At 43.3% G+C, this 27,742-nt stretch overlaps 1 protein-coding gene, 1 long non-coding RNA gene and 1 pseudogene across 2 annotated transcripts in view; all 3 read left to right on the top strand.

Moving 5' to 3' along the window:
- The window catches only part of LOC132889894 (uncharacterized), a 55,383-nt pseudogene extending 42,678 nt beyond the window's left edge, over nucleotides 1-12,705 (top strand).
- Nucleotides 1-27,742, top strand: part of st3gal5 (ST3 beta-galactoside alpha-2,3-sialyltransferase 5) — a 123,547-nt gene that overhangs the window by 9,646 nt on the left and 86,159 nt on the right. Inside the window, exon 2 of the mRNA XM_060927635.1 lies at nucleotides 22,143-22,260. Within this exon, the coding sequence (XP_060783618.1) occupies nucleotides 22,184-22,260 (77 nt within the window). The 5' untranslated portion in view covers nucleotides 22,143-22,183. The remainder of the gene's footprint in view (nucleotides 1-22,142; nucleotides 22,261-27,742) is intronic.
- On the top strand, nucleotides 13,003-21,125 carry LOC132890106 (uncharacterized). Its single transcript, XR_009655157.1, has 2 exons — nucleotides 13,003-13,101; nucleotides 20,787-21,125. It is a non-coding gene; the product is annotated as an uncharacterized LOC132890106 (long non-coding RNA).

Here is a 27,742-nt window from a genome sequence, read left to right as displayed (position 1 = left end):
TGTATGCCTGGTTTCCTGAGGCAGACAGTGGATGGTTCATGCAGCAAACTTACAAGAGAGTGTATTTCACAAAATTGATGTATGCCTGAATACTACTTCCAACTCTCCGTAATCAATTTAAGCTGAGCGTAACGGACGTTCACTCTAGGCATTTTAAATAAGCGAAGGTTACTACAGTGTAAGCTAACACTCTGCTGCAGTGATGCAATAGATAAGCTATTCATTCGTTACATTACTGCTGTGCTTTGTCCCCCCCCCCCCCCCCATTTTTTTTCTCCTCCTTTTTTCTTTTTTTTTTCCCCTGGTTTTCTTGGGTATGGAGCACTTGCATGTGACGTCACAGCTGATCCAGATTGTGACAGACGCCATCTTGTCGGTCAAACGCCATATTTCCGCCTTCTACTTCTGGTTCTACTTCTGCTTCTACTTCTACCTTTTCTTCTGGAAAACCCTACTATATACAATTCTACTACAATGGCTGCGGCTACAAGCTCTGCCTACCTGTGCACGTTTTTTGTGTTTTTTGTGTGTATTTTTGCGTGTTGTTCGTCTGTACCGGACTTCAATATCCACTACAACCGTATGGACTTACTGGACATTGGTTTCCAGCAGAAAATGACGGTTTGTAGCGATTTCCATCGCATGCACAACATTCCGGACGAGAAAAAAAAAAAAACATTCCGGACGAGATGGCGAGACCAGCGGGGTCTCCATGGATTGTTATTGGAAGCAAAGCTAAGGAGGCAGCGCCGGGAGCGGAAGCAAAAGTGAGGCTGCAGAGCCGGCCTGTTGACTAAGCTCAGAAAACAGCCACTCAAACCTCCACTGCTAAGCCTCTACCTCTCCAACGCCAGGTAAACAAGACGGACGATTTGGAATTACAGCTGGAATTACCTTATTCTATAATCGGCTGGTCAGTGCTATACTCAATACTTAAGTGACTTACCCATCCAGTGAGGATCATTTTCTTGTTTACAAGATGCCACATCTGAGTCGCTGACAAATCCTGAATTTCTGTAAAGATAACTGTCCAGAGATTTATAAGCACGCAGTGCTTCACCACTGAACAGCGAGTGAAAGTTGATGAGGTAATTATACACGTCCGGGTATTCCACCTCTGGCAGTTCCATATCCACTGACACGGTCGTGAAAACTCCGTCCGGTAAGCCATAAGGGTCACTAATCTGTAGATCGTTTATTTTAGACATATATCTAGTTATCTGTTCATTAGAAAAATGAGCCGTGTAGTCCGTCGGTTGAAATTGATCCATTCTGTACACGAGTGCAGCAATATTCAGCTGTGCTGTTGACCGACAAGATGGCGGCTGTGTACTTTTCGGTTACGTGACTGCAAGATCTCTATTGGTCTTCTTGACTGTATGTATGTAATGCACAGGGGTGATTTAATAGGCTGTTATGTTGTGGGCTTCTTTGTATTTTGAAATGATGGTATTTAAAAATACACTGCATGGCCAAAAAAAAAATAGTCTCCGTTTAGATTTAAATAAGCAAATACTTGGGTACATTTGATTGGATAATTACTACCACAGTAATTACTATAATTACAATAGTAATTAATCAGTTACTATTACATTAATGTTTCAGCTGGCATCAATTCTTTTAATCCTTTACTGATGCAGTGAGTAGCTTCTTATTTCTTGAACAAACATGTCAGAAGACGTATCCCATGGTTGTGGAAGAGCTGTTACTGTGTTTCAGAAGGGTCAAATTATTGGCCTGCGTCAAGCAAATAATACAACTAAGGAGACTGCTGAAATTGGGTTAGGAACTGTTGTTTAATGCATTATTAAAACCTGGTAGGATAGTGGTGAACCATCAACTTTGTGGAAGAAATGTGGCCAGAAAAAACTTGACTGACCATGATCAGAGATGACTTAAACATTTGGTGAAGTCAAATCATAAAAATCGACAGTAGAACTCATGGCTATGTTAAGGAAAAAAGCGAAGGCGCATTCCTACAAACACCATTTCCAGAAATTTTGGGATATTTTCCAAAATGCAATAAAAACAAAAATCTGTGATTTTGTTAATTCATGTGGAACTTGATTTAACTGACAAAAGTACAAAGATTTTCTGTAGTTTTCCTGACCAACTTAATTGTTTAATAATAAAAGCTAGCAATATCATAAACTGACATTTTGACATCAGTGACATCATCATCAGACTAAAAGTGTTTAAGTAAATGATTAAGAGTCAGTTCAAGTTTTTGTGAAGTCCCAAGACCGTGCATCAAGTAAAAACCTTAGCACGTACGGAATCAGATTGGATGTTTAATTTTGGCTTTTTTGCTTGGATGAGCAACATCTCATAAATCATAATTTAATGCCTTGTGTTAAGATTTATTCACATTTATAAACTATTTCATCTTGTATTACAAGTGGTTAGAAATGAAAAGATGTATACCGATGAAGACGTAACAGTTGTGGAAAAAGAAAGAAAGCACAACTTTATTCATCACGCACTTGTGAAATTCCGCTCTGCATTTAACCCATCTGAAGCAGTGAACACACATGCACATGCACACACGTGAGCAATGAGCGTGCACACATACCCAGAGCAGTGGGCAGCCATGCTAACAGTGCCCGGGGAGCAGTTGGGAGTTAGGTGCCTTGCTCAAAGGCACCTCAGCCCAAGGCCGTCCCATATTAACCTAACCGCATGTCTTTGGACTGTGGGGGAAACCGGAGCACCCAGAGGAAACCCATGCAGACACGGGGAGAACATGCAAACAACACACAGAAGGGCCCTCGCCGGCCACTGGGCTCGAACCCAGAACCTTCTTGCTGTGAGGTGGCCGTGCTAACCACTTACACCACGTAATGTGCATTACATGTACATCTCTGCTGTGAAGATATCAATCAGTTGATTTATGAGATGTTGCTCATCCAAGCAGAAAAGCCAAAATTAAACACCCCAATCTGATTACATACATGCTAAGGTTTTTACTTGATGCACTGTCTTGGGACTTCGTAAAAACTTGAACTGACTCTTAAACAGTGTTTGAGTAAATGATTATTTTAGTCTGATGATAATGTCTGTGACATCAGTGTCCGTTTGATATCGCTAGCTTTTATTATTAAATGTATAACAAAAGTTGTCTGAAGACAACTTAATTGTATTTTGGAAATGGCATATTATAATATAAACAGTGCCATCCTTCTACTTCACCACAAAAAAAAAAAATTAAAGTGGAAGAACTCAAGTTTGTTTTTGTTCATTGATTAGCTAGCTTGTCCTGTGGCCTGAAAAATAATAACGAACACATTTTTTGCTTTGAGCAGGCCAAAGGATGTATGTATGTATGTGTGTGTGTGCATGGGCGTCGCCACCATTGAATGTGAAGGGGACGTGTCCCCCTCACATTTCATAATTCTTCATTTGGACCCCCCCCCCCCCCCCCCCCCCCACACACACACACATTTAACATAAAATATTAGTTCACCCAGCGCCGTTTCTATTGCTTCGTGAAAGAATCCATTCCACTTGATCGATAAGAGAATACACATCCCACTGAAAATCCACTCCGGGTTTTCCGGGCGTTCCCGACAACAGCTCACCGCGCGCGAGTGAATCTCAGCGCGAGCGGAGACATTTTTGGTGCAGCTGCTCGAAAGTGGAGGAGGTGACGTCAGCCCCATTGCCACCTCACAATGTCTTGCTTTTGCTAAAACCTTATTCTTTTGTGATATGCCCTCAAAATTAACCCTAGGCCACGTTAAATTAATGTTCAACTAAACAATGAAATAAGCTTAGCCTAATGGGGTATTCTTGATTGATGATGAATTGTTTGCAGTATTTGCTCCTCCCCAGACACAATGGACATAAGGAAATTCTTTACAAAGAAGTGGAAAGTAAGTCAAAATTTCCCCACAGGACAAAATTTCCCCACAATGGAAATGTTAGTTCAGTTAGCTGGTTAGTCAATGTTAGGAGATGTATCAGCTAGCTTATGCCGCTTTTCCACTACAAACGCGGCTGAGTCGAGCTGAGCGGGGCTGTTGGAGTTGCATTTCGACTACAACCGCGCTGAACCGTGCTGGCTGGAAGTGGGTGGACACATTGGGTGGAGTTAGCGAAAGTGGGTGGACGTCACGTGATGTCGTTAAGCAGCGCAAACAGTGACATCAGTGAGCTTTTAAGCGGTAGTCTCACGACCCGGAGAGTAAACAATAAACATGGAGGACATGGAGTCGTTAGTGTTGCTGGTCTTGGTTCTGTGGCTTGTTGTCACCGACAACGCCAACAGATACTGGCAAGAGCGTATAGATGAGGCGAGGCGCATAAGGCTTCAGAAATTCTTGTAATTCATAATTCTTCTTCTTCCGGGTTTACGGTGTTTACAGATCCCAGCGTGCTCGCGGGGCGTGTGTGGGCATGTGAGGACACTCCTCCTCACCAATCAGTGCACAGGGGAGTGTCTGCTCACGCCCCCAGCCTCACTCTGCTTGGTTTGGCTCGCTTCAGACCCACTCCAAAACGGTGCGAGTTTTAGGGGCTAAGCAGGGCTGAAGCGAGCTGAGTCGTGCTGTTCTTTGGTAGTCGAAACGCGAGCCGTGTCGGGCTGAAGTGAGCTGAAGCGAGCTGAAGTGAGCTGAAAAAGGGTAGTGGAAAAGGGCCATTATTGTTAGCTATCATTTAATTCAACCCCAGTATACCTACCTTATTGTAATGCCAAGAGTGAGGTCAAGTCTGCTCTGATGATATTTATTGATTTCCCTGTTGTGATTTGAAGAACTTGTTTTGTCTGGTCTTTGCCAGTTTTCTGGAAAGTAAGATGGGAAATCAGTGTATGGGGAAGGAATAGTAGAAAGGAAAGCAATGGGGACAGATGGATGTTATTCCAGGTGGATTGTGAAGGAAAGGAGGATAAAAGTTATGAAGTGGTAGAAATTGTGGTGCCACCAATGTAAGGAGTTATATCTATAAATCTATTTGTTATACTAATCTGTAAATGTTACTGTAGTACCACCATTGCATGTAGGTTGACAAAACTGCACTTGTTCATTGTGTGAAGTTCTCTTTTATGTGTCATTGCTTGACAGTGTGATTTTTGTGTGAAAAAAGTAAAATGCACCCACTAAAGTCACTGCTGGTGGTTAACAAAATTGCACCTGTTCATTGTGTGAAGTTGTTTTTTGTGTGTCACCGTTGCTTGACACAGTGTGATTTTGTGTTATGAAGTTTGTATGATGCTATGTCATGCCTGTTCATTGTGTGAAATTATGAATATTCTTATTTTTAAACATACAGTTGAGTGTCACTATTGCTTGGCACAGTGGCATGTTGTGTTACATCTAAAACTAAATAAAAAAGGAAACACAAAATAAAAAGTAAAATGCACCCATAAAGTCATTCTCTAGCCACTTTATCCTATTCTACAGGGTCGCAGGCAAGTCACTGTTGATGATAAATTGTCACATTCATCTCATTATCTTAGGCAGAGCAGTGGGTTTAAAAACAGGCTGATGAATATATGGACTAGTTAAATGAGGACTTATTGTTGAGTCTCGAAAATAGTCATTGAATTAAGTGACTTTTGAAGGTAAAATTACGTGTTTAACAACCTGTTAAAAATACACCAGAATGCAGGAAATGGCATCTAATTAATTAAAAATTTTCTGGGGGAGGACCCCTGCCAGTGTGTCCCCCCCCCCCACATTAAAAATGCTTCTGACGCCCCTGTGTGTGTGTGTGTAAGAATGTCTGGACATGATGCAATGTAAAGAAAGCTTATCTGATTACAGAATTAATAGATTCAGAATCTGTTGAATCCTGTGTTTTTACAATAAAGAATAGGGGAAAGCAACCCAGCTAAAAAGAACTGCTCTGTTTCCTCATGACAGACTCAGAAATGGTTAGATGCAAATGCCAAGGATGGAGCCGGTGAGAAACCTGTTTCAAGTTTCCGAATATTTCAAGGAAAGGTTTAAAACGGAAAGTAGTTTAACCTAAGCTATTCAAGGCTAGTTGTTTGTTCACATTACCGCCTAATATATAGTTCAGGTAATGGTTTGTCCAAGAATAAAAGGTTATATTCTGGTTGTTGCTAACATCATTCTAACATGATGACATTAGCAACATTTTCTTGTGTATGACATGATGAGAAAATAAACATCAGATACAAAGGCAAACTGTGATCAGAAGTTCATTAGATTTCAAGTGTAAATGAAGAAATTAGTTTTACTCTGCAGAGGTACTGGTGACTTGCTCCATAAAAGGCAAAACCAACATGCTGCTTATGTCCTCATCTGTCATTGCTCATTATGCTGTTCAGTTTGATTGCTTGTATTTTGTCTCCTACATGGCACCAAGATTGTTTCACTGATACTTAGTGATATTTAGTGGACCTTGACACACACGAAAAAGACAAGCATGACTAGAAACCTTATTTGAACTCTCAACCACAATGGCCACAGGCTACTGTAATTTTCAAGCCTTGAACCACACATCTGCTGAGAACCTGTTTTACTCTAAATCATCTACAATTTGATGTAAATCAAAAAAGCTACTTGTTTCAAAATTGTAGAAGTACTAAAATATTGAGAGAAACTTTGCATTTATTTAGATATTGTTTTACCCAACAAACAAAAAATGGATTTGTTACCTAAAATATAAATTGAGATGTTTAAATAGTGCCTAAAGATGGCAGTGTATTCACCAATTCTTATGTGATACAGGGCAATTTGCCACTAGATCCCAAGTTGTAAGTCCCCACCAGGAACCTCAGAACTTTATACAGGAGTGACCAGGTCAGATAACTTAGGTTGTTGGAGCACTTGTTTTTTGGGGAAAGATCCAGGTTCATTGCTGGGCTGGGTCACACTTAAGCTGACAGTGGAAATGGCTGATGGTTTCCTTGAAATTTAATGCTGCATTCAGGATGATTTTCTCTTGCATGGTAGTGGTCCCAGAATTGCCTGGGGAGGGTTTCCTGACCAATCTTTCTGGCTATGCTAACAGGTGGATCATCCCACTTAATGCCGCAGAAAAATCTAGGCCAGAAAAGCAAGGATTGAAAACTCAACCTCATTTGTTGAAAGCTTATGATGACCTTGGTGAAACACCATAGTTAGCTGAGCCACGGAGAAATACGTTTTGGACCGTAACAGCATATGGTTGATTTGAATACATTTTTAATTTCAGAAATCCCAAACAGGGAAGAATGATCGAGCAACAATTCACTGGCATAATAATTTATCGGCTGTGAAGATGAAATTGTTACTTTTCTCATATTTTTCATCTTCTGTTAGACAGACTCCAAAGTTTGATCAACTAAGAAATGCCTTCAGCTGACTACAAATGGAGCTGTCAGTGTACATATTTCTTGTGCATGCAAGAGGTTGTGGTCCTCTTTCTGCAGCCAGAAGAACGTGTTTTTGCCAGCAGGGCGTATGAAAGACGTTAAAAAGCCTATTGTCTTCAATACTCTCAACCAGGGCTTTGAACCGGTTCAAGGAACAAAAACGAAAACCGGGAACTTTTTCTATTTCACATGGAACAGAAACGAAACCAGAAACTTTATTATTTTTTATGTTCCGGAACAGAAACGCTTATTAAAAATAATGGTAACCGGTTAATACCGGTTTTTATTTCGTTCCTCAAAGTTTCTGTAGCCTACAAATAGTCATTCTTCTCCTGTGCAAGTTTCTATGACCCGCTGGGGTTCACTTCCTGTGTGACGTTCGCTGATTGAATGGAGAGAGCGGGAAGGTGGACTGCTAGTGAGTAAGTGCATTACTGAGTGTCTGAGCAAAGAAGAGCCTGAACGATGCAACCTCCCTATTGGCTGTTTATTGGCTGTTTGTAAAAATGTATCAATTGTTGCCCTTCCCACGGGAATCATCGCGGGCTCGAGAGACGAGACCTGACGAGTTAGTTCGTTGGTAGCAGAACAAAATGTCTGGACACAAATCGGGTTTTCAGAAAAGGAAAGAAAATAAACGGAGGGTCGAAAATACAAAAAAGGAGGCAGAAAATGCAAAACGAGTTTTAAGGTAGGACAAATGGTTACTTTTTAAGGCAGCCCGCCGTGGCTGCAGGCTTTCAGTTGTCTCATTGAATGGTTACTTTTCTGAGGCAGCCCGCCGTGGCTGCCTGCAGGCTTATTTATTATAGCCCATTTAGTTAAAATAGTTGATATAAAATGTTTATAGTTATGTGATGGTTGTCCTGATTTAGACTGGTGTTTTTTTTTGGGGGGGGGGGTTGCGCGATGTTGCACCCGGGTCCAGATTAGGGCAGAACCGGCCCTGGCTACATTTCAGGTGTAGTTTGTTTTATGTATGTATGTACTTGCATAGATGTGTACTTGGTCTTCCAATATGGCGCCTAACAAAATCTCGCGGCGCGGTGACGTCATGCGGTAGCCCTCTATAGGGCCTGACTAGCCTTTGGTAACACACTAAACGAATTATCTTTCATTTTTGGCACTTTTTCTGTTTGTGTAGATGGGAAGACATACTGAGAATCCAAATCGCCAACATTTGAAATAATTGTTTTGAATTATTTCTTGTCTTATTTAATGAAGGTTGTAATAGAATTAGCCTACATTTGGCTTAAGCTGGATGAGACGGAGACATAATTTTATAGCCATTTGTTAAACAGCTGACAGGGAACGTAATTAACCGTTCCGGGAACGAAATTTTTTTGTTCTAACCGGTTCGGGAATGTCTATTTAATGGTGGAACCCAAAACCGGAAACGTTAAAATTCCGTTTCTGTTCGGAACGAACCAATAGGAAAAAAATTCCGGTTCAAAGCCCTGCTCTCAACTATGCTGAGCCTCAAAGCATCATCATAGACTATAGCAGCCCAATCTCCTGTATGAATAGCTGTATGGTAGCTTTTCACATAGATTCACATCTAATTCACATAGATGGAGTTAACTATAATGCAAGCTTTGAATGTAAAATCGAGGAGTTGCTAGGTAAAACTTCCATATGAGAACAGAGATCAGAATGAATGCAAAAATGAAACTCTTGATGAAAAAGACTGGCTGGTAGATTGTGTGGTGTTTAACATTGTACTCAAGAATCTTTTGCTACAGTGGTGCTTGAAAGTTTGTGATCCCTTTAGAATTTTCTATATTTCTGCATAAATATGACCTAAAACATCAGATTTTCACACAAGTCCTAAAAGTAGATAAAGAGAACCCAGTTAAACAAATAAGAAAAAATATTATACTTGGTCATTTATTTATTGAGGAAAATGATCCAATATTACATATCTGTGAGTGGCAAAAGTATGTGAACCTTTGCTTTCAGTATCTGGTGTGACCCCTTTGTGCAGCGATAACTGCATTTCCGGTAACTGTTGATCAGTCCTGCACACCGGCTTTGAGGAATTTTAGTCCATTCCTCCGTACAGAACAGCTTCAACTTTGGCATGTTGGTGTGTTTCCTCACATGAACTGCTCACTTCAGGTCCTTCCACAACATTTCGATTGGATTAAGGTCAGGACTTTGACTTGGCCATTCCAAAACATCAACTTTATTCTTCTTTAACCATTCTTTGGTAGAATGACTTGTGTGCTTAGGGTCGTTGTCTTGCTGCATGACCCACCTTCTCTTGATATTCAGTTCATGGACAGATGTCCTGGCATTTTCCTTTAGAATTCACTGGTATAATTCAGAATTAATTGTTCCATCAATTATGGCAAGCCATCCTGGCCCAGATGCAGCAAAACAGGCCCAAACCATGATACTACCACCACCATGTTTCACAGATGGGATAAGGTTCTTATGCTGGAATGCAGTGTTTTCCTTTCTCCAAACATAACGCTTCTCATTTAAACCAAAAAGTTCTATTTTGGTCTCATCTGTCCACAAAATGTTTTTCCAATAGCCTTCTGGCTTGTCCACGTGATCTTTAGTAAACTGCAGATGAAAAATTTTTTTTTTTTTTTTTTTTGGGCGAGCAGTAGCTTTCTCCTTGCAACCCTGCCATGCACACCATTGTTGTTCAGTGTTCTCCTGATGGTGGACTCATGAACATTGGCTAATGTGAGAGAGGCCTTCAGTTGGTTAGAAGTTACCCTGGGGTCCTTTGTGACCTCGCCAACTATTACACGCCTTGCTCTTGGAATGATCTTTGTTGGTTGACCACTCCTGGGGAGGGTAACAATGGTCTTGAATTTCCTCCATTTGTACACCATCTGTCTGACTGTGGATTGGTGGAGTCCAAACTCCTTAGAGATGGTTTTGTAACCTTTTTCAGTCTGATGAGCAACAACAACGCTTTTTGTGAGGTCCTCAGAAATCTCCTTTGTTTGTGCTATGATACACTTCCACAAACATGTGTTGTGAAGATCAGACTTTGACAGATCCCTGTTCTTTAAATAAAACAGGGTGCCCACTCACACCTGATTGTCATCCCATTGATTGAAAACACCTGACTCTAATTTCACCTTCAAATTAACTGTTAATCCTAGAGTTCACATACTTTTTGCCACTCACAGATATGTAATATTGGATAATTTTCCTCAATAAAAAAATAACCAAGGATACTATTTTTGTCTCATTTGGTTAACTGGGTTGTCTTTATCTACTTTTAGGACTTGTGTGAAAATCTGATGATGTTTTAGGTCATATTTATGCAGAAATATAGAAAATTTCTAAAGGGTTCACAAACTTTCAAGCACCACTGTAAATGACGGTGACCAGCAGTATGGTGGGTAGAAGACATGGTTAAAGTCAGGTAGAATCTCTGAACATATTCAGGTTGCTGCCTAACCTTCCCACTCTTAGCCAGAGAACAAATCCATACAGCAATGGCTGGAATTTAATTTGTGGCCTCAGAGTTGTGAGATCAAAGGGCTTTGCAAGACACTTTATCCTGTGAGTCAGAAACGGAGTGTGGTGGGTTTTTTTTTTTAAAATATTGGGGTGGCCATATTTGTTAAACCATACACGTGCTGACCTTGATACCATTACAAAAAAGGATACAGCCCAGATGTTTTGTCTCCCTTGTTTCTGGACTTTGAATTGTGCTTTTAGCTGAACTTGAGTCAAAGAAAAAAAAAACAGCCAAGTCAAATTACCAGCAAACAATATGAAATTACAAAGTAAAATTTTATTATCTACACTCAGCAATCAACCTACAGATCTAGATAGTTATGAACTAATTGGATGGACTTTATGGTCAAATTGCTGCAACCATTTATTTTATCAAAACATGTATCAGTATAGATGATTCGTAAAAAAAATTAAAAGGATGCAACCAAAGGACAATTTGCATTCACTGGTTTGGGAGTCAGCGGGGGAGCGGTAATAGAAATCTCAGGATCCAAGTCCATAGGTTTGATGAAACTGCTTAGGATGTCCACGGCATCAAGGCCATCAATTGTCGCTTGCTCTTCATTTCCAGCTTCAACGGCTGTCTCCTCTTTTGGAAGCCCTGCACATACTGTTTATTTGTACAAGCAGTCTCTCTGTTAAAAAGGCAGGAGGATGGACAGAAGTCTATATGGTTGGCCAATAATGTTGCGGACTTGATGCAATTTTAGGACCGCCATGCATCAGGACATCAGGACCGTCCCAGGAAAGGAAGACCTAGGGTTACCTCTGTTGCACAGAATAAGTTCATCAGAGTTACCAGCCTCAGAAACCGCAAGTTAACAGCACCCCAGATAAGAGCCCACCTAAATGCTTCAGAGTTCAAGTAGCACACACATCTTAACATCAACTGTTCAGAGAAGACTGCGTGAATATGGACTTTATGGTCAAATTGCTGCAAAGAAGCCACTTCTAAGGAAGAACAACAAGAGGAAGAGAATGGCTTGGGCCAAGGAACACAAGGAATGGACATTAGACCAGTGGAAATCTGTCCTTTGGTCTGAGGAGTCCAAATTTGAGATTTTTGGTTCTAATCGCCATGTCTTTGTAAGACGCAGAAAAGGTGAGTGGATGGTTCCCACAGTGAAGTATGGAGGAGAAAGTGTGATGGTATGGGGGTGCTTTGCTGGTGACACTGTTGGCGATTTATTCAAAATCGAAGGCACACTTAACCAGCATGGCTACCACAGCATTCTGCAGCGACATGCCATCCCATCTGGTTTGCGCTTAGTGGGCCCATCATTTGTCTTTCAACAGGACAATGACCCAAAACACACTTCTAGGCTATGTAAGGGCTATTTGACCAAGAAAGAGGGTGATGGAGTGCTTCATCAGATGACGTGGCCTCCACAATCACCTGATCTAAACCCAATTGAGATGTTTTGGGATGAGTTGGACTGCAGAGTGAAGGCAAAGCAGCCAACGAGTGCTCAGCACCTCTGGGAACTCCTTCAAGACTGTTGGAAAACCATTTCGAGTGATTACCTCATGAAGCTGATTGAATGTCAAGAGTGTGCAAAGCTGTAATCAAAGCAAAAGGTGCCTACTTTGAAGAATCTAAAATCTAAAACATATTTTGGTTTGATTTAACATTTTTTAAAGTTTACTAAATGATTCCTACATGTTGCTGCATAGTCTGGATGACCTCAGTATTAATTTACAATGTAGGAATAAAATAACATCGAATTTGAAGGTGTTCCCAAATTTTTGACTGGTACTGTATTTTCACTCAATCATGTAATATCCACTTACTCACACTCTGTCTGCCTCACACACATGCGCGTGCACCTCCCCTCCACACACATGTGCTGTCTAATTTTGACCCTTTTTTGATTTCAGAAAACCTAAAATAAATGCTTTTAAAACAAAGTTCCCATTTTTTTTTCCTTTTAAAGATGTATGTTGTACACACACCTACAAACTAGTCGCTTTTCGGCGAAATTTGCCGTTTTGCAAACAAAATGTCATTTTCGTGATTCATCTAGATCCGAAGAGGTTTTTTTTTTTTTTTTGGAGGGGGGGGGGGGTCGGGGGATCAGCGGTGGATGGGACTTTCAGTAAAATGGGATTGCCATCTTCACGAGTCATTTGGCCAGTCACACGCTACTCATTTGGCCAATCACAAACATCCAAATCAATCCATCTTTCCCACGGCGAACTAAACCTTTGCCTGACTAAACCACAGACAGTAAACATACGACCTGCGTCAGAGACTTCAGAGATCTATGGACACTAGTGACAGACTTGAGGTAAGTCTCATTATCTGCCAACAATGTAATATGCTGTGTAAATTAAACTTGGTTTGTCAAAGATAATCCTACTTTAGCAACGTTACGTGTGTTGTGACATGAAACCTTTTACAACATGTTTAACGTTATACATAATGTAAAGTTTTTCAGCTTGTATGCTAACGTTAGCTAGGATGTCGGCTAACATCAGTGAATTGTGTGTTAATGTTAACCTTTCAGGCCAGTCGGTTCAGTTTGAATAACTTTTGTGAAGGCTATCTCTACTGCATCCGTACTGTTATCTGATGATAATGCGACATTGCCACAAGATGAGGAATGAAAACGAACATGTAATATTAATGTTAGTACACCGGCATTTTTTAAGTGATTGAAACACCTTCTCCGGCGGATCATTTAACATGGATGGATGTAGTTAGAGTTAGCCTTTACAAACGTTTATGGTAACAAAAAGGAGCCCTGACCCAGCCAATAATATTTGGTCAGTTCTTTTCCAGAATGAGGGAGCTTAAAGAGGAAGACACTGTTTTATGTAGCAAAGCTTGATGCAGGTCTGAGGTGCAGGTGGAGCTGGGCCTGGCTAAAAATCGAGGTCAAGACTGAAGTGAAGGGAGTTCATCACAGCTTCCTGCTGTCACAGTTTTTTCATAAGATAGACAAAGCCGGGTATTCAAAATGCAGCCTTTGCCAAAAAGAAATAAATTACAGCAACAAAGGCTCTCATGCTCTTTTGGCACACTGCCAAACAGAGGTGCACCGTCAAAAAGTGTGCACTGTTATGACCACATCCAGTGTCCTTCCAGTCCCAGAGCAAAGTGCTTCCAAGGGGCCCGATGTTATGAGGGAGCAAGTTAGGGTGCCTGTACCTACATTTCAGCGAGTTGCCAATGCAGAGGTGTGTATAGATTAGGCTAAATAGGCTAGGCTTGTAGTTTTCTGTAATTCTACCATTTCACTGTGTGGCAGCGGGGGCGTGGTCAAGCGCCGGTCTGTGACAGGAGGGCGGAGTCAGGGAAGGTAAGTGGCAGAATCACGACACTTGAGAGCAATTAACCTGTGTTTGTGTGTCTTCCCAGTGACCGCGCCCTATATCAGGAGGGAGAGCGAGAGCGGAAGGAGCTCACCCCTGGACGAGACGCTGATGTATGTGTCTCTGTGCGTCCGACACATATTGCTAAAACTGAAAAGTGTGGCAATAAAAGCCTTGTTTCACCTGATCTCTGTCCTGCCGTCCTCTGTGCTCCACCCACCCACAGGGAAATTACTACAGTGGTGCCGAAACCCGGGACAGTGGAGCACCAAACCAGCAGCCCCATGGAATCCTCCCCGTTCGCCGATCTGGTCCTCGCCACGGCTCAGCAAAGCCAGCACCAGGCGCTCGTCACGTTCCGAAAGGAGCAGGAGCGGCGCTTCGAAGCCCTGGTGCTGGCCCAGCAGGAAGATCGCGAGGCGTTCCGGCATCTCCTCGCGTCGGCGGGGTCCACCAGCGCTCCGGCCGCGGGCCCGTCTCCCCTCATTGTCACCAAGATGGGCCCGCAGGACGACCCCGAGGCGTTCATCACGTTGTTTGAACAGGTCGCCGAAGCCTCGGGGTGGCCGATGGAGCAGCGCGTGGCGCGCCTCCTCCCCCTGCTCACGGGAGAGGCACAGCTGGCCGCGCTGCAGCTCCCCGCCGACCGCCGGCTGGCCTACGTGGACCTCCGCCGGGCCGTCCTCCAGCGCGTGGGGCGCACACCGGAGCAACAGCGCCAGCGCTTCCGCGCGCTGCGACTGGAGGAAGTCGGCCGGCCGTTCGCGTTCGGCCAGCAGCTCCGGGACGCCTGCTGGCGGTGGCTGAGGGCCAACAATCGCGCTGCCGAGGGAGTCGTCGACCAGGTGGTACTGGAACAGTTCATCGCCCGCTTACCAGCCGGAACCGCGGAATGGGTCCAGTGCCACCGCCCGGCGTCGCTGGATCAGGCAGTCGAGCTGGCGGAGGATCATCTGGCGGCTGTCCCGGCAGCAGGACAGCAGATGGCATCGTCTCTTCTCTCCTCTTCTCTCTCTCTCTCTCTCTCTCTCCCTCTCCTCCTGTGTCCTTTCCTCGCCCCATTCCCCCACCGCGGAGGCGGGGGCCGGCACCACCCCAGCCGGCCCGCCGCACCCGCGGTGCCCTCCTGTTTCTCCCTTCTGTGTCTGTCTCTCCCCCCCCCTCAGGTGAGTGAGCCCCAGATCACCGGTGCAGAGGGAAAGCCCGGGCCGGTTTGCTGGCGCTGCGGGGAGCTGGGCCACCTTCAACAGCAGTGCACAGCAATGGAAGTGGGCGCGGTGGTTTGGATCCCCGACGCGCCAGAGGCCGCCCTCGATCGGGCCGGAGCGTATCGCATACCGGTGAGTATCCAAGGGGCTACATATCAGGCGTTGGTGGATTCTGGTTGTAATCAGACCTCAATTCGCCAAAGCCTGGTTCAAAACGAGGCATTGGGGGGAGCACAAGGGGTGAAGGTGTTGTGTGTGCACGGGGATGTTCACAGCTACCCTTTGGTGTCGGTCCACATTATTTTCAGAGGGGAAAAATTTATAGTGAAGGCAGTGGTTAATCCTCGCCTTACCCACTCGTTAATTTTGGGGACTGATTGGCCGGGATTTCGGGGTTTAATGACACGCCTAGTAGAGAGTGGGTCCTGCCATTTGACAGGGGGAGGTCCCGGTGTCGCTTTGGCGGGAGCAGCTGTCACAGAGCCGTCTACGTCATCTCCGCGTCAGAGTGAGGAGCCGCCGGCTCCTCCTCTCTCTATTGGGGAATCCCTCGCGGATTTCCCATTAGAGCAGTCGCGAGACGAGACTCTGCGGCATGCGTTTGATAAAGTGAGAGTAATCGATGGTCAAACACTCCAGCCGAACGCCACCCCGTCCTTCCCCTACTTCGCGATTATGAAGGATAGATTATACCGAGTGACGCAGGACACTCAAACTAAAGAGCGAGTCACGCAGCTTTTAATTCCAAAAATCCGCCGGGAATTGGTATTCCAGGCGGCTCACTTTAATCCCATGGCTGGACACTTGGGGCAGGATAAAACACTAGCCCGAATAATGGCCCGATTCTATTGGCCGGGGATTCGCGGCGATGTCCGTAGGTGGTGTACGGCATGCCGCGAATGGCAGTTAGTAAACCCAGCGGCCATTCCAAAAGCACCTTTGCGCCCTCTACTGTTAATCGAGACCCCGTTTGAGAGAATTGGGATGGATCTCGTCGGGCCATTAGATCGGTCAGCACGAGGGTACCGCTTTATATTAGTTCTGGTGGACTGTGCAACGCGATACCCGGAAGCCGTGCCTCTGCGCAGTATCTCAGCACGCAGTATTGCAGAGGCACTCTTCCGCGTCATCTCCCGAGTTGGAATCCCGAAAGAGATTCTGACTGATCAAGGCACTACATTTATGTCACGAACACTGCGCGAACTGTATGGGTTATTGGGGATTAAACCGATCCGCACCAGCGTGTATCACCCACAAACGGACGGTTTAGTAGAACGATTCAACCGCACCCTCAAAAATATTATTAAAAAATTCGTAAGTGAGGACGCACGTAATTGGGATAAGTGGCTCGAACCCTTGCTGTTCTCAGTGCGAGAGGTCCCCCAAGCCTCCACGGGGTTCTCCCCGTTCGAATTATTATATGGGCGTAAGCCGCGCGGCATCCTGGACGTGCTGCGGGAAAATTGGGAGGAGGGACCTTCACAAAGTGAGAACGAAATTCAGTACGTTATGGACCTGCGCGCAAAACTCCACACGCTCACCCACCTAACTCAGGAGAATTTGCGGCAGGCCCAGGAACGGCAAGCCCGCCTGTACAACAAGGGTACGCACCTTAGAGAGTTCACTCCGGGAGATGAGGTACTCGTACTGTTGCCCACGTCGAGCTCCAAATTGATCGCCAAGTGGCAAGGACCCTTTGAGGTCACACGGCGAGTCGGGGATGTCGACTATGAGGTGAGGCGAACGGACAGGGGTGGGGCGCTACAGATTTACCACCTCAATCTGCTTAAACTCTGGAACGAGGAGGTCCCCGTGGCGTTGGTGTCGGTAGTTCCGGAGAAGGCGGAGCTGGGGCCGGAGGTTCAAAAAGGGACATTGGCATCACGTACCTCTCCGGTCCCCTGTGGAGACCACCTCTCCCCGACCCAACTCATGGAGGTCGCCCAGTTGCAGACCGAGTTTTCGGATGTGTTCTCACCCCTGCCCGGTCGCACTAACCTCATAGAGCACCACATAGAGACGCCCCCGGGGGTGGTAGTGTGTAGCCGCCCTTACAGGCTGCCCGAACACAAAAAAAAGGTGGTTCGGGAAGAACTTCAGACCATGCTCGAAATGGGCATCGTCGAGGAGTCCCACAGTGACTGGAGCAGCCCGGTGGTCTTGGTACCCAAGGCCGACGGGTCGGTCCGGTTCTGTGTGGACTATAGGAAAGTCAACGCGGTGTCTAAATTCGACGCGTACCCAATGCCTCGTATTGATGAGTTGCTCGATCGACTCGGCACTGCTCGCTTTTATTCAACACTGGATTTGACGAAGGGATATTGGCAGATCCCCTTGACTCCACTATCCCGAGAAAAAACGGCCTTTTCCACACCGTTTGGTTTACACCAATTCGTCACCCTTCCATTTGGGCTGTTTGGGGCGCCCGCGACGTTTCAGCGGCTGATGGACAGAGTCCTCCGCCCTCACGCCACGTATGCGGCAGCGCATTTAGATGACATAATCATCTATAGCAATGACTGGCAGCGGCACCTCGAACATCTGAGGGCCGTCCTTAGGTCGCTGAGGCGAGCGGGGCTCACAGCCAACCCAAAGAAGTGTGCGATTGGGCGGGTGGAAGTACGGTATCTGGGCTTCCAGTTGGGCAACGGGCAGGTGCGTCCCCAAATTAATAAGATGGCAGCAATTGCGGCCTGCCCGAGGCCCCAGACCAAAAAGGGGGTGAGACAGTTCCTGGGGCTGGCTATTATCGTAGGTTTATACCTAATTATTCGGACGTCACCAGCCCGCTGACTGATCTCACTAAAAAGGGGGCACCAGATCCGGTCCAGTGGACGGAGCAGTGCCAGCGGGCTTTCTCAGAGTTAAAGGCTGCACTGTGTGGGGGGCCACTTCTACACTCCCCTGACTTTTCTCTCCCCTTTATGTTGCAGACCGATGCGTCGGACAGAGGGCTGGGGGCGGTTTTGTCCCAGGTGGTGGAGGGGGAGGACCGCCCTGTCCTGTATATCAGCAGGAAGCTGTTGGTGCGTGAGGGGCGCTACAGCACCATAGAGAAAGAGTGTCTGGCCATCAAGTGGGCGGTTCTCACCCTCCGGTACTACCTGCTGGGGCGCCCTTTCACCCTCTGTTCGGACCACGCGCCCCTCCAGTGGCTCCACCGCATGAAAGATGCCAACGCGCGGATCACCCGTTGGTATCTGGCGCTCCAACCCTTTAATTTCAAGGTGGTCCACAGGCCGGGGGCGCAGATGGTCGTGGCAGACTTCCTCTCCCGTCGGGGGGGGAGTCGGCTGCAGGCCGAACGGCCGCCCGGCCTGAGTCGGGCGGTGGGGGTATGTGGCAGTGGGGGCGTGGTCAAGCGCCGGTCTGTGACAGGAGGGCGGAGTCAGGGAAGGTAAGTGGCAGAATCACGACACCTGAGAGCAATTAACCTGTTTGTGTGTCTTCCCAGTGACCGCGCCCTATATCAGGAGGGAGAGCGGAAGGAGCTCACCCCTGGACGAGACGCTGATGTGTGTCTCTGTGCGTCCGACACATATTGCTAAAACTGAAAAGTGTGGCAATAAAAGCCTTGTTTCACCTGATCTCTGTCCTGCCGTCCTCTGTGCTCCACCCACCCACAGGGAAATTACTACACACTGTTTAACAGGTTACTTGATATTTGGCAGTAGGCTAATGTTAGGCAAAATAGGAGTAGACTAGCCTACAGTGGAGGAAATAATTATTTGATCCCTTGCTGATTTTGTAAGTTTGTCCACTAACAAAGAAATGAACATTCTATAATTTTAATGGTAGGTTTATTTTAACTGTGAGAGACAAAACGCCAAAAAGAAAATCCAGAAAATAACTTCATATAAAAGATATATAAAATAAGTATTTGAACCCTCTAGCAAACAAGACTTAGTATTTGGTGACAAAACCCTTGTTGGCAAGCACAGCGGTCAGACGTTTCTTGTAGCTGATGATCAGGTTTGCACACATGTCAGGAGGAATTTTGGTCCACTCCTTTGCAGATCATCTCTAGATCATTAAGGTTTTGAAGCTGTTGCTTCGCAACTCGGAGCTTCAGCTCCCTCCATAGGTTTTCTATGGGATTAAGGTCCGGAGACTGGCTAGGCCACTCCATGACCTTAATGTGCTTCTTCTTGAGCCACTCCTTTGTTGCCTTGGCTGTATGTTTTGGGTCATTGTCATGCTGGAAGACCCGTCCACGACCCATTTTCAGTGTCCTGGCAGAGGGAAGGAGGTTGTCACTCAGGATTTTACGGTACATGGCCGCGTCCATTCTTCCGTTGATGCAGTGAAGCAGTCCTGTGCCCTTAGCAGAGAAACACCCCCAAAGCATAATGTTTCCACCTCCATGCTTGACAGTGGGGACGGTGTTCTTCAGGTCATAGTCAGCATTTTTCTTCCTCCAAACACGGCGAGTTGAGTTAATGCCAAAGAGCTCGATTTTGGTCTCATCTGACCACAGCACCTTCTCCCAATCACTCTTAGAATCATTCAGGTGTTCATTGGCAAACTTCAGACGGGCCTGCACATGTGCCTTCTTGAGCAGGGGGACCTTGCGGGCACTGCAGGATTTTAATCCATTACGGCGTAATGTGTTACCAATGGTTTTCTTGGTGACTGTGGTCCCAGCTGCCTTAAGATCATTCACAAGCTCCTCCCATGTAGTTCTAGGCTGATCTCTCACCTTTCTTGTGATCCTTGATACCCCACGAGGTGAGATCTTGTGTGGGGCCCCAGACCAGGGTCGATTGATGGTCATTTTGTATTTCTTCCATTTTCGAACTATTGCACCAACAGTTGTCTCCTTCTCACCCAGCTTCTTGCTTATGGTTTTGTAGCCCAGTCCAGCCTTGTGCAGCTCTACAAGCTTGTCCCTGACATCCTTAGACAGCTCTTTGGTCTTGCCCATGTTGGAGAGGTTGGAGTCTGATTGATTCTGTGGACAGGTGTCTTTTATACAGGTGTCAATTTAAGACAGCTGTCTTTAATGCAGGTAACGAGTTGATTAGGAGTGTCTAACTGGTCTGTGGGAGCCAGAACTCTTAATGGTTGGTAGGGGATCAAATACTTATTTCACTCAACGAAATGCAAATCAATTTATATATTTTATAAAATGTGACTTTCTGGATTTTCTTTCAGATATTCTATCTCTCACTGTTAAAATAAGCCTACCCTTAAAATTATAGACTCTTCTTGTCTTTGCCAGTCGGCAAACTTACAAAATCAGCAAGGGATCAAATAATTATTTCCTCCACTGTACATTACCAAAAAAATATTGTACATTGCATGTTTAGTTAATTTAGAGATTAACTACTGTAGCCTAGATCATGTCTATTGGAATGAGGATCCAGTCTTAACAACTTTGTAATAGCAATGGAAGTTTGTGAATATTAAACCAGCTTTAATAATGTAAATCTAATATTTTCTTTGTTTAGGCAATGGTTCTGGCTACTCTTGCTGAATATTCACTTCCTTTCACCTTTGCACCAGTGATGGTGAACCTGGCCCAAGTGCTGGCTGAAGACAATGTAGCCCTTAGTGGGCTGAAGCTATGTTGCCTGAAAGAGACACATGGCAAAGCAGAGGAAACTGGCCATGGAACGGCTTGTCCAGGCCAAAAAATGAAGAAATGAGATTTACTATTAGTAAATTACTCAGCTTGACATTGTTGTTACTTGATTGTGGTTGATTTTGTTGATTGACCATCAGCCATTTTGCACTGATTGACCAAAAAACAAGGTTATGTTAATAAACAGGTTTTTTGTTTACCTGTAGCTATGTTGCACCTTTTTTTGGAGAGGGGGCGGGCTCGGGTTTTGGTTTACATCGGGGGGTGTAAAAAAGTTTGTCACCTTTTTCAGACCTTCTGAGTTTGCAGGTATGTGTATAATCATTTTGCCCCAGACAACTCAACAGTTCAAGGAAATCATTGAGAGCCTAAGATTGCCATGATGTTCATGTCCATGATGACATTCATGTCTGTGTATGTGAACTTCTGACCACAACGTCATCCTTGCTGGTTTTTGTGCTCAGTTATTTTAATGATTTTTTTTTTTTAAATCTTGACATGATTTTATGCATCTGAGGTCAAGCTACTATTGAAGAACTTGAAATAAATCATATAATTTTGTAACTCTTTCTTAATTGATTCATTAAGAAATGAAATTAATTATTTGTTTATTTATTTTTACAGCAATTGATCTGGGTAAACATGAATTTTATTTATAACTAAAGGCTTAAGTATTTGTTTGCAGGTAAATTTATGAGCCTGATTACTAAAAGAAACATATGGGCACCATTTGAAGTATTTAAATACCTTCAGTTCCTCCTATCACAATCAATGAACGAGCTCTAGAAATATAGCATGTGGCAATTAATATTGGTTAAAATAATTTTATTCAATATGAAAGCCTTGAATATTCATAGGCAAGAAATTTTGTGTAACTGATTATTTAAAGAAATGTATGGCCATCACCATTATTTGGTTTTAAGTACCTACGTCTACAATCACCATCAATGAAGAGATTCCATATTAACAAAGCTCAATCAATGTGGAATGAATGGCAAGGTGAAACTAAAGTTGTTGTAATTTTGAAGTATTGGCTGTGTAAAGAGAGAGGTCAAGGAGAAAGCCAGACTTGCTATGGGCTTGATATGTTCCGTTTATTTGAATGAATAGAAAAGCAGTTTACAGGGAAAACCATGTATCTTCATTAGGATGTATTGAAGCCCTGAGCACTGGAAAAAGTTGTCATGGTCTTATTATAACTTTTTTCTTTTTTTTTTTATAGATCTGCCTGTCTGGAGAATGGGGAAAAGCTGACCTGAGTCTATGGTGGGGGGAAAAAGGGATCAGTTGTCCATTGGAAAGATGAGGAAAGCAATGCCAGTATGCTGTTTGCCTCCAGTGTAAGCAGTGGAGAAACCTAAATGTCTATTTGTTTGCATCACATGCTGCCGCTTGAAAAAAAATGGGTAAATTTGTATCGGCATATATTGAGCATAGTGAACAGAACAAAAGTATAAGAAAATAAATAATACAAAAGCTGAAAGCATGCACAGGATGCAAACCCCGACCCACAGGAACCATGTTAGAACTTTTGTCCCTACAACTTTTGTTGTGATATGCAACAATACTCTCACACTTCTACAGCTGCAACTCTAAAATTATTGGTAAATTTTATAGAACTAAAAAATTTAGTTAAAAATTCACTGGTATGTGATGGTTCTGATGATATCCACATACCCAAAGTGACCACTTAGTGGTACAGTGCCACTATTTGGACCTGGATAGTAATGACTCTGTTGCCTAAAAACTCACTCATGCAATTTGGTACACACATCAGTCCTGGCCACTGCTACTCATGGATAGAGGCTGGATGCTGGGTGTGTCCAGGGGACTGCATAGTGCCCCCACATGTCATTGAGATTTCTGCCCGGCATATAGTTTCACCTATCCGTGTCAAAATTGATAATGTGTGGTGCGCTGCAAGATGAGCAAAACTGAAATGTATATTGTTTTAGCCAATTGAACTGTGACAGGATTTGCGATATCTTGCATGATGTTGAAATGGCTAACCAATAAATTAATGTTTCGCTATGCAAACAGGAAGTATGTCATAAATTCACCATGCATTGCCTGATATGGCTCAACCTTCAGAGGTTATCAGACGGTGTTTTTGATGACATCCATATGCCCAAAGTGACCCCCTGGTATAGTGCCACAATTTGGACCTGGACAGTAATGACTCCATTGTTGAAAAACTTCAAACTCATGAAATTTGGTACACGCATCAGTCCTGGCCACCACTACTCAGGGATAGAGGCGTAGCCCAGGGTGTGTCTGGGGAACTCCATAGCGCTCCCACGTGACATTGATACTTCTGCCCGGTATATAGTTTCACCTATCCATGTCAAAATTTGTAGATGTGTGGTGTGCCCCAAGATGAACAAAATTGCATTAGCCATACTCAACAGGAAGTGAGTTGTTTTTGTGCAAGGGCCCTTTATCGCTGCTAGTGGCACTACACTCATGCGCGCGCGCACACACACACACACACACACACACTGGTGCTTGAAAGTTTGTGAACCCTTGAGAATTTTCTATATTTCCGCATAAATATGACCTAAAACATAATCAGATTTTCACACGTCCTAAAAGTAGATAAAGAGAACCCAGTTAAACAAATGAGACAAAAATATTATACTTGGTCATTTATTTATTGAGGAAAATGATCAGGGCTTTGAACCAGAATTTTTTTCCTATTGGTTCGTTCCGAACAGAAACGGAATTTTAACGTTTTCGGTTTTGGGTTCCACCATTAAATAGACGTTCCCAAACTGGTTAGAACAAAAAAATTTAGCTCCCGGAACGGTTAATTACGGTTAATTACGTTCCCTGTCGGCTGTTTAACAAATGGCTATAAAATTATGTCTCTGTCTCATCCAGCATAAGCCAAATGTAGGCTAATTCTATTACAACCTTCATTAAATAAGACAAGAAATAATTTAAAACAATTATTATTTCAAATGTTGGCGATTTGGATTCTCAGTATGTCTTCCCATCTACACAAACAGAAAAAGTGCCAAAAATGAAAGATAATTCGTTTAATGTGTTACCAAAGGCTAGTCAGGCCCTATGCATTGATAGGCTAACAGAGGTTAATGTCATTTAATGTTCGCGAGCCTCTCATTAACGTGGACAAATATATTGATATCGTGTTTGAAATTGACGTTTTTGAATAACGATAGACTGCAATATTTACCTCCTTATTTAAGATGTGGAGACGTGATAGTAGTCCACCCTCCCGCTCTCTCCATTCAGTCAGCAAACGTCACACAGGAAGTGAACCCCAGCGGGTCATAGAAACTTGCGCAGGAGAAGAATGACTTTTTTTATTTGTAGGCTACGGAAACTTTGAGGAACGAAGTAAAAACCGGTATTAACTGGTTACCATTATTTTTAATAAGCGTTTCTGTTCCGGAACATAAAAAATAATAAAGCTTCTGGTTTCGTTTCTGTTCCATGTGAAATAGAAAAAGTTCCCGGTTTTTGTTTTCGTTCCTTGAACCGGTTCAAAGCCCTGAAAATGATACAATATTACATATCTGTGAGTGGCAAAAGTATGTGAACCTTTGCTTTCAGTATCTGGTGTGACACCCCCCCCCCCCCCCACTTTTGCAGCAATAACTGCAACTAAACGTTTCCGGTAACTGTTGATCAGTCCTGCACACTGGCTTGGAGGAATTTTAGCCCATTCCTCCATACAGAACAGCTTCAACTCTGGGATGTTGGTGGGTTTCCTCACATGAACTGCTCTCTTCAGGTCCTTCCACAACATTTCGATTGGATTAAGGTCAGGACTTTGACTTGGCCATTCCAAAACATTAACTTTATTCTTTAACCATTCTTTGGTAGAACGACTTGTGTGCTTAGGGTCGTTGTCTTGCTGCATGACCCACCTTCTCTTGAGATTCAGTTCATGGACAGATGTCCTGACATTTTCCTTTAGAATTCGCTGGTATAATTCAGAATTCATTGTTCCATCAATGATGGCAAGCTGTCCTGGCCCAGATGTAGCAAAACAAGCCCAAACCATGATCCTACCACCACCATGTTTCACAGATGGGATAAGGTTCTTATGCTGGAATGTAGTGTTTTCCTTTCTCCAAACATAACGCTTCTCATTTAAACCAAAAAGTTCTATTTTGGTCTCATCCGTCCACAAAATATTTTTCCAATAGCCTTCTGGCTTGTCCACGTGATCTTTAGTAAACTGCAAACGAGCAGCACACCATTGTTGTTGAGTGTTCTCCTGATGGTGGACTCATGAACATTAACATTAGCCAATGTGAGAGAGGCCTTCAGTTGCTTAGAAGTTACCCTGGGGTCCTTTGTGGCCTCTCTGACTATTACATGCCTTGCTCTTGGAGTGATCTTTGTTGGTCGATCACTCCTGGGGAGGGTAACAATGGTCTTAAATTTCCTCCATTTATACACAATCTGTCTGACTGTAGATTGGTGGAGTCCAAACTATTTAGAGATGGTTTTGTAACCTTTTCCAGCCTGATGAGCATCAACAACACTTTTTCTGAGGTCCTCAGAAATGTCCTTTGTTTGTGCCATGATACACTTCCACAAACGTGCATTGTGAAGATCAGACTTTGATAGATCCCTGTTCTTTAAATAAAACGGGGTGCCCACTCACACCTGATTGTCATCCCATTGATTGAAAACATCTGACTCAAATTTCACCTTCAAATTAACTGCTAAACCTTGAGGTTCACATACTTTTTGCCACTCACAGATATGTAATATCAGATCATTTTCCTCAATAAATAAATTACCAGTATAATATTTGTCTCATTTGTTTAACTGGGTTCTCTTTATCTACTTTTAGGACTTGTGTGAAAATCTGATGATATTTTGGGTCATATTTATGCAGAAATATAGAAAATTCTAAAGGGTTCACAAACTTTCAAGCACCACTGTGTGTGTGTGTGTGTGTGTGTGTGTGTGTGTACACAATTTATTTTTTTTTTTTTAAGGGGTTCTTCACTTGCATGAAAACCTCTTTGGACCGCATATTTATAGTTCCCACGAACAGCTGCCAAATGCAAATTCAACACTTGGAATGAACTCCAGATGTTTTATCTCCTTAATTTTTCACGAAATAAGAAACAGGCCACACCTGGCCATGAAACCACTTCTCAGTCAGTTGTCTAGTTATGTTTGAGCCTGTGAAAATGGAGGGACGATGTAAAAATGGTTGTATTTCCTAAATGGTTAATGGAAAATTTTTGTTAAACTCTTGGAAGTAAAGCTGAAAGTCTTACACATCAGTCACATTTTGGTTCATTTCAAATCCATTGTGGTGGTTTACAGAGGCACAATTACTAAAATTATATCAGTGCTCAAATACATGTGGACATGGCTATGTGTGTGTGTATACACAGTGTCCCCCATGATTATTGGCATTCTTTGTAAAGCTTAATAAAAAGGGTTAGAAAAAAAATCCAGTTTTGGGTGAAGTCTGACAAAACAGTGAGCTCTCTAACAAAAAAAATGAGAGAAATCTAAAAAGGGGCAAAAAAGAGAGAAAATCCAATCTTAAATTTTAGAGAACAACTACTCCAAGAAATAATTTTCAACAAAAACACATGCCACTAGTATTGGCACCCCTGGAAATTATATTGAACAAAATGTAACTGAAGCATTTTTCCAATTTAAATTGTACTTTTTTTTTTTTTTAAGTCGATTGGATTGTGTAGTGACTTTCAAGCTGTAATCCATTACTTCCTGACTGGGTACAAGTGGCGAGGTGACAAAGGCCAAATTTCCTTAGTTACCCATCAACATGGGAAAGAGAAGAGAACGTACATACCAAATGAGGGAGCAGTGTGTTGACCTTTATAAGTCAGGGAATTATTTAAAAAAAAAAGCTACTTGCCTGAAAATTTCCATTTCTACTGTTAGGGCAATAATAAAGTGGACACCAACTGGAACTGTTAGAAACTTTAATTCATTGATCATTTTCCTCAATAAATAAATGACCATAATATTTTTGTCTCATTTGTTTAACTGGGTTCTCTTTATCTACGTACTTTTAGGACTTGTGTAAAAATCTGATGTTGTTTTAGGTCATATTTATACAGAAATATAGAAAATTCTCAAGGGTTCACAAACTTTCAAGCACCACTGTATATGTAAAATATTTTTTGTGTCTGTCAGTCAACCAGATTTTCATACCAGGTGCTCAGATTATGGATTTTGAGTTGTACCTGCTGCATCAAGCCTCTGTATGCAAGAAATACAAACCAAAGGGAAGTTGCTGTAAATCTGACATCTGCGCACAACCCAAAATGGTCCATTTTTCAGGCAGAAAGCGTTCAAAATGTGCATGACGTACATGATGTTTCAGCAAGGTCTAAAGTGTATTTTTGACAAGAATGACACTGCTTTTACTATGGATTTGCAAAATAACTATAGGTAATTTTAATTTGATGACTCCTTGATTGACATCATGCCAAATTAATTTTTGGCACTGTGCCAATTATGTCAGAATATTAGTCGCCAATACTCTGTTTTTAACATGGGACCAACTTTAATCTGTACAAAATGTTACCAGCAAAGCTAGAACTACTGTTGATACAAGAAAGTCAGTCATAAAATGTGTTTTTATTCTTTCTAATCTCTGAACATGCAGTGTTGAAAACATGGAGACGAGGACTCAGTCAGTCAGTACATGTACAATGAATGGACGCTGTTGAGTGTTGACTCATTTCCAGTTCTGGACAGTAAGTACAACCCCGATTCCAAAAAAGTTGGGACAAAGTACAAATTGTAAATAAAAAATGGAATGCAATGATGTGGAAGTTTCAAAATTCCATA

The sequence above is a fragment of the Neoarius graeffei genome, chromosome 8 (assembly GCF_027579695.1).
Source record: "Neoarius graeffei isolate fNeoGra1 chromosome 8, fNeoGra1.pri, whole genome shotgun sequence".
Taxonomy (NCBI): Eukaryota; Metazoa; Chordata; class Actinopteri; order Siluriformes; family Ariidae; genus Neoarius; species Neoarius graeffei.
This window is presented reverse-complemented; position numbering and strand designations above follow the sequence as displayed.